This window comes from Asparagus officinalis, chromosome 1 (assembly GCF_001876935.1).
Source record: "Asparagus officinalis chromosome 1, Aspof.V1, whole genome shotgun sequence".
In the NCBI taxonomy this organism is placed as follows: domain Eukaryota; kingdom Viridiplantae; phylum Streptophyta; class Magnoliopsida; order Asparagales; family Asparagaceae; genus Asparagus; species Asparagus officinalis.
In genome coordinates, this window is record NC_033794.1 from 101,563,011 (window position 1) to 101,575,855 (window position 12,845).

At 37.7% G+C, this 12,845-nt stretch overlaps 1 protein-coding gene and 1 pseudogene across 1 annotated transcript; both read right to left on the reverse strand.

The window, feature by feature from the left end:
* Positions 2,108-4,492, reverse strand: LOC109838330 (annotated as a pseudogene).
* LOC109828810 (heme-binding protein 2-like) lies at positions 4,678-7,623 on the reverse strand. The gene is made up of 2 exons (XM_020395751.1): positions 7,292-7,623; positions 4,678-5,230 (listed from the first exon to the last, which is right to left on the reverse strand). Exons 1-2 carry the CDS (start codon positions 7,537-7,539, stop codon positions 4,792-4,794), a joined length of 687 nt encoding a protein of 228 aa, XP_020251340.1. The 5' UTR covers positions 7,540-7,623; the 3' UTR covers positions 4,678-4,791.

Genomic DNA, 12,845 nt, shown 5'->3' on the forward strand with positions numbered 1-12,845 from the left:
GAGAAACGCCACCAAATCAAGAAAATTTAATGATTTGAAAACAAATTTACCCTTGCAATGGAGCGGAGTTCTTATACTTGGAGGAGTAGAACTCGATTAGGGTCTTTCCTGCAAAACGAAATTAGGAGGAAATATTTTTTAAAAAAAATGGCAGCAAATAAAGGAAGGAGAGGAGAAGAGAGACACCAGAGTCGATTTGACGATGTCAATGTAAGAGATGCCTTCATTGAGCTCGGGCCATGGAATTCTAAAGGAATAGAGTAGACGAAGGATTTTGATTCGATGAGGAGGAGGAAGAAGAAGAAGCCATTGTTTTCTTCACTGAATGCGGGGTGGGAGGAGAAGCTCGTATGCGAGAGGCGGAGGAGTAGGTGGAGCTCGGACGCGGGAGGCGGAGGAGTAGGCGAAGCTGGAGGTGGAGATCTGAGGCTGAGGTAGAGGTACGACGCAGAGGCGATGTGGGACGCATTGCCGGTGCTGACTTGGATCTCAGGTGAGGGAATCAGGCGGACAGAAGCGACGAGCAGTCGCAGTCGAAGCTTGGAGGCGTGTTTGGATTTCAATGGGGTTAAGGGAAGTTAAAGGAAGCTAGGTGACAGCAGAGAAGAGAATGGAAGGGAGTTCCCTTCCCCTTGGTTACATCCTAATTTGGGGAGTAATAAATTGTATACTATTAAATGGTGAAATAAGGGGAACTAGGGTGAATAACTTTACCTCCTAAGTGTTCCCAAAGGTGAATAACTTTACCTCCTACGTGTTCCCAAATAAGATGAATGGTTCCCCTAACTTCTCTTCTCCCTTATTCCCCTCAATCCAAACAAGGTGTTAGGGTTCTGGTGTTTTTTGAGTTAATTTGGGGTCGGATTGCAGATATATGCTATAGACCCGACCCAATAGAAGTAGTATACTCATTTTAGATATCAGGATATCCGGACTGTATCCGTAATTTTGACCCGATAATCGTATCCAAAACCGTATCCGGATAAAAAATCGAAACAATAACCATTTCTGGAACCGTATCCGATCGGTTTTAATTTTTTCCTACCATATCCGTTTTCTAAACGGATACGGTTGCAGTTGGTCTGGATAAATCCGGACCACTTTGCACCCCTATGGTAGGTGTAGAATTGCGCTGAGGCAAAATAGGCTTAACTTGAAAAACTCAATTATTTCCGGAAAACTATTGAGGGAAAGAAGAAGCCCTGGATCGAGTCGCCAAACTCTTGGATTTTCTTGATATTTTTCTTGAATTTTTTCTTGAACTTTTCCACTCGTCGTGGTCGCCATCCGTTTCTGTTTAGTAGAAAATGTTGCAAAGAAACACATGAATATCATATTTATTAATTTTTCAAATTTCATAATCTTATCTTCTAGTGTTCATTAAACTGTGATTTATACTGATAGCAGTTTTTTTATTTCTTTTACTAAATATTGTCTTATAATTTAAAACTCTAAAAGAGTTAATATAATTAAATCTTCTAGCTAGATTGATTAATAGTTAGGAAGAGTGTTTTAAGGGGAAAAAAGAGAGAGAGAGTATAGAGAGAGAGAGAAATATGAATATGCTTGGTACCAAACACAATTTTTGTGCTTGGTAGTGAGATGACACAATTCCCTCCACTCATTCAAATAGGGGACCACATTCACATGAGTTGAGGAGTGCATGGGGATATGCAATTATTTGAATGAATGGAGGGGATTATGTCACCTCACTACCAAGCATAATTTTTTGTGCTTGGTACCAAACATATCCATTTTTCTCATATATAGAAATATGGGTATGCTTGGTAACAAGCATAAATTTTGTGTTTGGTAGTGAGGTGGCACAATCCCCTCCACTCATCCAAATGGGGGACCACATTCACATAGGTTGAGAAGTGCATGGGGATATGCAATCATTTGAATGAATGGAGGGGATTATGCTACCTCACTACCAAGCATAATTTTTTGTGCTTGGTACCAAGCATACCTATTTTTCTCATATATATATATATATAAAGGATGATTTGCTATGACTGCCCCCGTAAGCAATTTTGGACCACTATGACTGATGATAAGTACCAATTGTCACGACCTTCAGATCCTAATCTCAAATTTGTGGAAATTTCTATGGGGCCAAAATGTACCTGACTCTGAATTCATAGGGAAGAACCTGTATCGGTTGCATAATCTCACTCCTCCTCCCCATTTCAAGACATTTAACTGCATCACTCCTCAGTTTCTCTGGCAGTTGCATGTAAATCTAATCCATTAGAGACTCCACATCCTTTGCAAAATCTAATAGATACCAATCTAACAATTTTGGAATCGCCAATTTATTTGGCATTGAGAAGTCAACAAATGCTTGAAAATAGTCCCTCTTAGCAATTTCCTGTTGCTTTCAACTTGAGATGCTGTGTACACTCTAACCTGAAATTGAACCAAAATGGTATTACACTATGGTTAGAAGTTATAAACTAGAAACTTAAAAAAAATATATAGAAAACTTACAGCATGAGAGGACCAACTTCTACATGAAAGTGCAAATGTAACCAAGGGTTCAGGCCAATCTAAACCAAAAATCCCCCGTGTTGTAATTTCATCACTCTTTAATCTTAGTATGAAATGCTCGATAGTCATCACAGTGAGAAAGTGGCCACCCACATTCACCATCACCTAAGGCAGTAAAGAAAACATTTACAATGAAACTTTGAAACATATGTTGAAGTAAATATAAGAACAAGGAATCACATAATTCACTATGCTAATACCTTTGGCATCAACGCAACAACCATTTGAGGAGTTGATGGTACAGACACCATGCTCAAGAAATGCCTAAATGTAGAACAGAGGAAACAAGATCTTAGTTTTCTTTTTCTTTTTTCTTTTTTCTTTTTTTTCAAGTGCCAATAAGAATTTCATATGATACATTATATAGTATTAAGAGATGTCTGCACTAATATTTTGATCAGACAATCGTGTGTTATTTGAGAAAATTAGTGTTATTTTATAATCAAAAAAGTTATAAATTATCAAAAGGGATAAGATTTGTACTTATAAACATACATTCATCATGCATGAATTGTAGATGTTGATCCAGAATGTAGAATCGGCAAGAGATTTGATCAGAACAGGTTTTGGATAGCGCAGGACTCTGTTTGGGTGCTGCGCGGTCGACCGCGGCGCATGGCCGGTCGATCGCGATAGTGAACGGATCCAAGGTTTGTGCCTGGACTTGGCGCGGTCGACCGCGAGAACCTGTGAGACTTTTTGGTCTTTGTCACTGGATCACGGTCGACCGCGAGCTTTGGGCGGTCGACCGCCAATCGGGTCAGGGCCCAGTTTGAGTTTCCTGTTCAGTTTGGTTTTGGTGTTTGCTATAAATACCAACATACGAATTAGGGTTTCTTTGAGCTTGGATTGGAGATTGGTTTGGGGATATTGGAGCGCAGAAAAAGGAGAGTTTTTCTGAGCAATTGTTTGAGGGTTTATTTGGAGAGATTAAGAGATTTGTTGGTGAGATTAGTTGATTAGTTTGAGCGTTTTGTAATCTCAGTTTGTACTCTTCTTCTCTATTAGTGAAAACCCAATCCCCTTCTTGCCCCGTGGACGTAGGCAATTTGCCGAACCACGTAAAACTATTGTGTTTGGATTTGTACCGTTGTTTTGATTTGTTTGGTCTTTATCTCGACGTTTGTTTGATTTGGTTCTCGAAGCACGCCCGTTTGGTTGTCCCGCTTCCGTGCCGCGCACAACACAGAATGCAAGCTTCTGCTGATGGCTAAGCCCTGAAAGTTCCACTAATGCAAGCTTCCTGGATAAAAGCCTGGATTCAAACAAAGTAGGGAAAAAATAAATAACTGGTGAAAAAAACACATTCTCCAAAACTAAGTCTGAAATTTACTTCAATCTACGAGTAAGCAATGAAGAACTAGTTGTAAGATTTAGTTCAATCGAGCTTGCTTCAATGGAGAAAAAAATGCTTGTATGGACCAATATCCCTTCTTCCGAATTCTAAACAAATACCATACGGATCTCGAAATCCTTCACAAGACCCTGAAATTGAAGGCAAGGTCTCTTGCTCTGCTTCTGTGTAAAGATGGAAACTTTAGCAAGGAAAGAGAATAAAGAGGAAAGACCCAAGTGCGAATTGGGAGAGAGAGAGAGAGAGAGAGAGAAGAGGATGAGGAAGAGGATGAGGAGGAGGAGGGAGAGGGGGAGGTTGAAGAAGATGAGGAGGAGGGAGAGGGGGCGGGGGGTTAGGAGCAGGATGGGTTTTTGATGAGGGGGTTTTATGTAATAAATCCCGTCAGCACTGGACGGAAAAATGACCCCGACCAAACTTAAGGGTTATATGACGCTGGAGGCTACATAATATACCAATTTGACAAAAATTAAAAAATTTATACCATTCTGTCACCAAGGGTCTACAAAATATACCGATCTGGTCATTTTGCCGAACTATTTCTGTATTTTTCTTTGTATACTCCTCAGTATAACAAACTATTGCCATGTAAACATTATCTAGGATCTATTCTTTCAATTTCTGACAATACAAACTAATGTCATATTTTTCCTTTAAAAAAATACAAATGAAAAGAAACTATCTAGATCAGAGCAGAAGAAAGGATGCCAGTGCAGAGCAAATTCAAAAGCATATCAAACTGTAAACCAAGGAAGTATACCATCAGAAAGAAATTACTGATACTAATATCATGCATAATTATTATTACTCATAAACATCGAGTTTATATCCTAATAACTCTCTCAATACAAGGACTTACATATAAGACTACTCAACAAAATCATGATCTAGTTTGCGTAAACATGTTTAACACCTTGCATATCAAACATGAACCATATCTCATTCACTCTACCAGAGAACTCAAAGGGTGAATTATACTGGGCAACAGTGTAAACAGACTTCGGATCATCTTTCCTCCCCTCGTTAACAAAAGCCCAAATAGAACCTTGAAGACTGGTGTAAAGAGCTGATGCTTCTTCTCCGATGCTCTCATCAGATACAAATCCCCCGAATTGCCTCACCGCTGCATATTTGAAGCCCCATCTTTGTACGTGGAGACCTTCAGCAGGTGGTGGGTTGGCTTGGTTCTTTTTAGGAACGTAGAAGCTCACAGTGAATGACGATGTGCAGAAGGGACCATCGCTAGGTGAGACCTCGGTGAGCACTGGAGCTGTCATCTCTATTGTTTCGTTGTAGTCGTTTTTTCCTTGGATATAGTCGAATAACCTGAACAAAGATTTGTTAGAATTGTTAAATGAGACCTTTCACAATACAATTATGTTGGTAATTTAGTAACCTATGTATTTGTGCGGAATTATAGAATGCAAGGTTTGTTCTAGGCTTATATCAGTAATTCAGTAACCTGATGAAAGAGAACCTGGACATCATTTCCTACCTTTGGGATTGGCCCAATCTCTCAATCTCCCAACATTATTTTCCAACCATGTCAACTTATTAAAGGATAGTATGAAAATTTAAGTACATGCTCTAGGGAACTATTTTCCGTCTTTTGAAGCAAATCCTCCAATTTTTTTGTCATTATAAAAAAAGAAGATATGATCAAACAAGATAAAAATCACATATTGTCATGGTGAAGAAAAGAAAATGGACTTATGACAGATAGTATGCTGAATAACTCAAATGAAAGCATAAAAACAGGAGCCTTCTTAATGAAGTATATATCCACAAACTTGGTTTCATGGGGATAAAATGCATATACGATATCTAATATAATCAAGGCTTGACCTTTTAAACCAAATAAGAACAAAGGTACAGCTCAATAATTCAAGTGTCCCACAGTTTTAATCTCTACAAAGATAATAGTGTGCTACAAAGTTGTGGTGAGGGTTAAGGGTATCATTTTTTTTCAGTCTGCTTTAGAAATTCATCATCACCAAGATTCAAACTTGGGATTGATGTCTTCTTAAAGTTCACGCCACCACACCAAAAATATGAAGTTATGGTGAGTATTGAGGATTATTTTTTATACTCTTACAATTATAAAACCTCTCTAAACTTGAAATTCTATCAACCCAAAATATGAATTATTCCTCTATAATAACAGGAGGATCCAAGATTCACTATTCATGCTACAGTAAATGCTACAACAATTACTATAGCATTGTTACTGTATCACAGACGGGAGGATCCAATGTTCACTATTCATGCTACAATAAATTACTGTATCATTATTAATGTAACACATGCGGTAATTGTAGTGTTTAAAAAACATTATTGTATCATTATCGATGTAGCTCAGGCGGGATACTGTAGCATTTAAAAATGTTACTGTAGCACTTACAAAAAACTGTATTTAAATACAGAATTACTGTAGCAGAAATAAAAAATGGAGACCGTGTTTTGCACGGGGTGCACACTAGCATCATTAGATAGTAACAACCCAAAACCTCATATTCCGATCAGAAAAAAAAAAGATTTTTAAATTAAAAGAATGTTAAGTAATCGACTCTGAACCGGAATTGTATCCTCAAGATAAATTTGATGTCATTAGTCAATAAGAAAAAAGAGAAAAATGGATTAACATGAAGCTCAAATTTTCACTTTTACTATATAAATCAATGTTTCATCCTAAAAACGTATTCCCTTTTTTTAAGTGAAACCACTCAGAGTTAGTGGCATAGCCAAAGTTTTGTCTTGGTGGTGTCTCCATATAATTTATCATGGTTGTGTTTGAATTCTATATTGACAAATTGACAAATTTACAAATTTGTCCCTTCTATTAGTGTTCTATCCTAATTCTAGTTGTGTCCTAAATAGTAAATACAAGCAAAAAATAAATTTAGTATAAAGCATGCAATCCGACGGTGTCATGTGATACCATTGGACGCTGTGTGGCTCCGCCACTACTTGGAGAAGACTACTACACTACAAAAATCACCCAGCCTTATTAAACTACCTTATTTATGCTAATCATGCAATTATTATATATTTTCGCAATAACAATTTCTTTAATAAAAAAACAAAGAAGTGTTACATCGTCCAATGTTATAGTTTTAGGCCCAATTTCATGGATAACGTCATAAGCTTGAACAAAACCTCACAATAGGAGAATTACTCGACTTCGCCTCTCGAAGAAACTCTATACCATTTCAGATACCAACTAAAATTGTTTTAATATTTCATATTACCCATCGAAAAAAAAGAAAAAAAAAACATAATTAGATCAGTTTTCCTAAATTTTGTAATGAACATAAAGTGCTCGAAGAAATGCCACGCCGACAAACAAACACAAAAACACTTGGCCCACAAAACAAAAATCAAACTCACCGTAAGAACCCAGTCCTCGTCGCTCCGACAAACGAGATATCATCAATGGGAGCAGTCGACACCCACTCAGTCCATGGGTACTGACGAATCTCGAACCCCTTGCCTACGCCGATCACGTTGTAGCTTGGGCACTCGATTCTCTCGCACGTCGGAGGGAACACGATACCGCCGGCGGCGAATGAGAGGAGGAGGAGGAGGAGGAAGAAGGAGGAAGAGGATAGGGTTGGGTTGAGATTGGAGGTCGCCATTGGAGGAGACTGAGGAGGGTTCCCAGTGTGCGGTTGATGAAGAGCAGTGAAGCGTTGTGGAGACGAATAAAGGTGGATAGAGAATGCATGGCTGTAGATTATTTTGATGGATCTGTTCAGTGATTGGGCACGGTCGGTTTAGATAGTCACACACAATTTGTAATTTTTTGAAGTAGATTCTTTCTTCTTTTAATGAAAATTTTTAAGCGCACACGTGATAGTTCTTTTTTCTTTAATATATATATAATATATATATATAATATAATATATAATATATATATATATATATATATATATATATATCAACTTGTGTCAACTTAAATGGATAGCAAAAAGTTATCCACCAAACTTTTTAGCCACTCATATTGCTAGAGATCCTTACATGATATGAAAATGTTTTTCATATTAATAAATGAGTGAGTAGAAATTTAGTGCGACATCAACTTAATTAAGTTGATAAGATATTAATATATATATAATATATATTATATATATATATATATATATGAATTTAATGAAGTCTTGGTTACGAAGAGTTTGTAAAGAATATTTGAAACTACAAATATTAAAGAATATCTAAAAATCTTGTAAAGTTACAGAAGTTTAAATTTTATTTAAGTAAGAGCTTACAAACAAATATTAAAATCACAAAAGAGATAACTAAAACAACCTCCATCTAGGATAATAAAAATTAAAATCAAGATCGATAAACTAAAATAGGCACATCTCGTCCTTGAAATTCGTTTTTTTCTTTGTTTTCGTGATCATCATTGTCGGTGGTATCATTCAAAAATGGTGTAAATTGTAGCCTTTTGATATACTATCTTGATAACATTACCTCTTTCTCTTCTTGAAAGCAGCTTGGACCCATGGGAAATAAGTAAAGCCATATATAGTAACAGATGCATAAATATTATTGAAAATCCTATTGTTGCATACTTTTTAGAAAAAAAATATATGTTTAGACCCCAAATTATGAATCATCATGTGATTTTGCTCATCGATCAAAGTCAAATATGTTTACGCCTTCCACACTCTTTTTATTTCTTGTCTCTAAAATATTCTTATCCTCTTCTCTATCCTTCTCAAGTCAACAATTTTCATCCATTCTTTCTTCTCTCTCTCCTATCCTATCTTTCCCTTCTTTCCACTTCTAATCCTTTTTTTTTTTTCATTTTCCCCCCCCCCCAATTGCATCATCTCTCTTTATTTATTAACCAACTTCATTCTCCTCTTTCATCTTTCCTTTCTGCTCCACCCTGATTCTATTCTCGTCTCGTCTCCTCAATGTACTTTCCCTTCTCCATCCTCCTCTCTTTTCCGTCCTATCTTCATGTTTCTCATCATTCCTCCACTTTCATCTTCACCTCCCTTTTCCCACCTCATCCGTCTCATCTCTACCTTTCTCCTCTCTTCTACCTTCTCCATTGTCTCGCAACAGCTGCAGCATCATTTAAATATGTTAGCTTTGCTTAAACAAGTCATCTCCTAAAGTCATGTTAAAGTTAACGCTCAACAGTTATAGTTAATACCTAACAGTCAAACTTAACCTAATAGTTAAACTTAATTAACACCCAAAGGTTAAACTTAATGTCGAATCTTTAAAGTTAACAGGTAAGCTTTACATTTGACAAATGAGTCTAAAATAAACTAACAATTCAGTTTTTTTTTACAGCCATGGTATCACCATTGCCATTTTTCCTTTTACCTCAACCATCTTTACTCTTCCTTCTTCCATAACCGCCGTCATATCACTCAAATGCCATCTTCTTTGATTAAGACGGTCATTTTCTAGTGTTAGCTTTAAATTTTAAGTGCTAACTTTAAATTTTGAGTGTTAACTTCAAATTTCAAATGTTAAAATCTTTATAGTTTTTAAAGTTAGCACTTGAAATTTATAGTTATTTAAAATTAACACTAAAAAACTAAAGTTAATATTAAAAAATAGTTGTTTAGCCAAAGATTATGGTCTTTGAGGGATGTGATAGATTTGTGGAAGAAGAAAAAGTAGAGATGGTTGATGAAAGAAAAAATAGTGTAGGAGAGGCTGTGGCGGCAAAAAAAAATTCTTTGTTAGTTCATTTTAGACATCACATGTTAACTTTAAAACTTACATGTTAATTGTACAGCTTCAATATTAAGCTTTGCCATTAGATGTGAAGTTCAACTATTAGGTGTTAAGTTTGACAGTTAGGTGTTCAACTTAATCGTTGAGTGTTAGCTTCAATTATTAAGTGTTAACTTCGCCTAATATTTAGAGATGGTCTATTTTAGCCAAAAGTGATAGGCCAAGGAGAAGAAAACACATGTAGAAAAGTCCAAGGATGTGCAGCACATGGGGTTTCTTAAAAAGGGGCCTATACACAATATTTCCTATCTTTTATATCTTTTTTTTGGGTTTACATGAAAGCCACGTTAACTTTTACTCAAATTGTAACTTACCATCTTAGTTTGTATATTTTAATAGAAATCACCTATAGTTGCTAACTTGTTCTCAATGTCACAGGTTTTTGTGTTTTTTATTTAAAAAAAATCTAAACTTTCTATTATACCCCTATCTGACCCAAGAAGAAGGAGAGGAGGCAAAGAGGAAGAGGAATGGGGAAGGGAGGTTAGAGGTGATGGGGTCTCTAATAGGAGAGGAGGGGAGGATGTCGCCAATGAGAGTGGAGAGAGAGTTGAAGGGGAAGGACGAGGAGAAGGAGAGGAAGGAAGTGAGGGAGGTGATAATGGAGGAGGAGGGAAGATAGGAGGGAGGTAGAGGGGGAGGAGAGGAGGGAAGGTGTTAGGATTTGGAGAAATCCTATATGCGAGAAGATGGTGGACGAGGTGTTGAAAATATGCACACAGCAGTTCAGAGACTCATCGGTCGACTGATCAATCTCATCAGTCGACCGATTCGACCGCCAGAAAGGAGTGTAGGAAAATATCTCTGATCGGTCGACTGATCAACCAAATCATGTTGACCTTCTTGTTTTGATGATGTTTAACAAATAATTTACGACTAATGTTATTTGTCTAGTGTTTATGGTTTTCTATTTATTGTAGACAAACAACAAGTATGGAGGATTAGATGGAATATGAGCTACAACGTTAATATCTAAAGGAGGTGGAGGCAAAGTGATGAAGCAATGTTTATCAAGAACAATTAACGCAATGAGAAGCTTCATCAACTCTAAAACAATATCAATACTCAAGAAATGTATTTCTATGTGAGAGATATTTGCTATTTTATTTTCTCTCTAGTACTTAAACATAAGCAAGTAATTGTAGATTTTATTTGAAGCTATTTGGGATATCACACACACACTTATACATTTTCAAAACTCATATTTTGGTACTTGTGTTAAAATGAGGTTTTTCACAAATACGAGTGTAGGCTGTCTAAAAATCACAATGGATAGCTGATCCCTATCAAGCTCCTATGATGGAAGTCACAATCAGATGGCTGTCTAATCACTGTATTCGTAATCCTACAATCGCTACAAACACGGCCTCATTTCTGAGATGATTGATCTTGATGGTTGCGACAACAACATGACTAATATTATATTAGCAACTGTTAGAGATGCTGATGAACAGTGCAATGATTTCAGAAATAAAAGGTTGGACGTAGTTGGTGAGTTGCTTGGTAGAGAGATGTGGGCAAATATTCATCTAAAAACACTATGGATGTTGATTCCCGTTAAGTTCCAACGACTAAAGCTACAATCAAATAGCTTTCGCGCCGACAATCGAAAGTTAGTGAGTTGCTTGGTAGAGAGTTGTGGGCAAATATTCATCTTCAAAACACTATGGATGTTGATTCCCGTCAAGCTCCCACAACGAAAGCTACAATCAAATAGCTTTCGGGTCGACAATCGAAAGCGGCAAATAGAGGACTTTTCACATAGATCGAGAAGAGTTACAATTCAACGACACTTCCGACAACTGATAAAAACTCTATTCAGCAGTCTTCACATTCTACAGTGAAAGTTACAATCTGACGACTTTCACACCCCACAACAGCTAAAGCTAGGATTACTGAACAACGGTCCTCGCAACGCTTCACAGAAAAAGTTACAAGTCAAAAAGCTCTTTCTGAAACGCGGATGTCATCCCCGCGTTACAATTCTGGAAATGCAGGCGACCCCCGTGTTTCCAAGCCACAGACCAAACGTGAGCGACCCTCGCGTTCGTAGGGGTCCAGCCAACACCGACCCTCGCGTTTCTAAGCTACAACAAACCAAAACGCGAGCGACCCTCGCGTTCATCAATGTTCAGCCAACACCCAACTTCGCGTCTCAATTCTAAAACACGAAGTTGGGTTCTGAACGCCAGATTGGGCGTTTTGACTTGTTCAAATACAAGCCGAAACGGCCTCAAAACCGTTATCCCACGTTCTGAGGGATTTTCGTCCACTTAGGAGCGGATTTAGAGGACAGTTACAACCTCTTATCCCCCTATAAAAACTCAACTGAGTTAAAGGCTAGCTTTTTGGAACGGAAGAGTTAGCAGCAGGGGCGAATTCTGGAGGATCTCAACCACTCGGTTCAGTGATTCAACAGCAGCAGCATTAAAATCCCTGGAGATAGGATTTTTGAATCAAGTCAGAAGATCAAATCTGAGAAGATTCTTCAACAACAGAATATCAGCTTGGTCATTAACCGAATTTTCGGTTCTAACAACTCTATTAACAGAGTTCTAACTCATTCAGAGTTCTTAAACTCGTTGAAGAGTTACTTATAAAACTTTCTACAGAAGTTCATCGTTCTCACGAGAAAAGAAGACGGTCGGATCGTCAACGGAGAGCAAATTCGATGCGAGCAATCGAAGGAGGCATTCCATCGCTACCGAGAAGAACCCAGTTTTAAACAAAGGAGAGAATCAAATTCGTTCTCTTTTCTTTTGTAATCAAATTGTAATCAGAATCAAAGGAATACAAATCAATTTTCTTTGTTCTTTTCTTTGCAATTTCCCTCCATACAAAAGATGGCGACTCTGCTGGGGACTAGCTTTTTCGATGAAGAAGTGGTGGCGCAGTCTGACGTCCACCTCATGGGAACTACTGTAGAAACTCTTATCGTGGAGTTTGATCAAGCTAAGTACGAGGAAGCATTATCCTCTGGATCGCTTAGCCCCAAGGCTAAGCACGATGTCTGCAAGACCTCCAAGAAGGTCAATTCTGTTGTTGAAAAGCTGAAGAAAGCCCTCTCCTTCGGTCAGGAACTCAAACTGGCTTTGCTGGCGGAAGATCCCACATCTGCGTCAGCAAGACATGCTTCGGGCCACAAACGGCCTCTGGAGGAGACGAGTCCTGTAAGCAT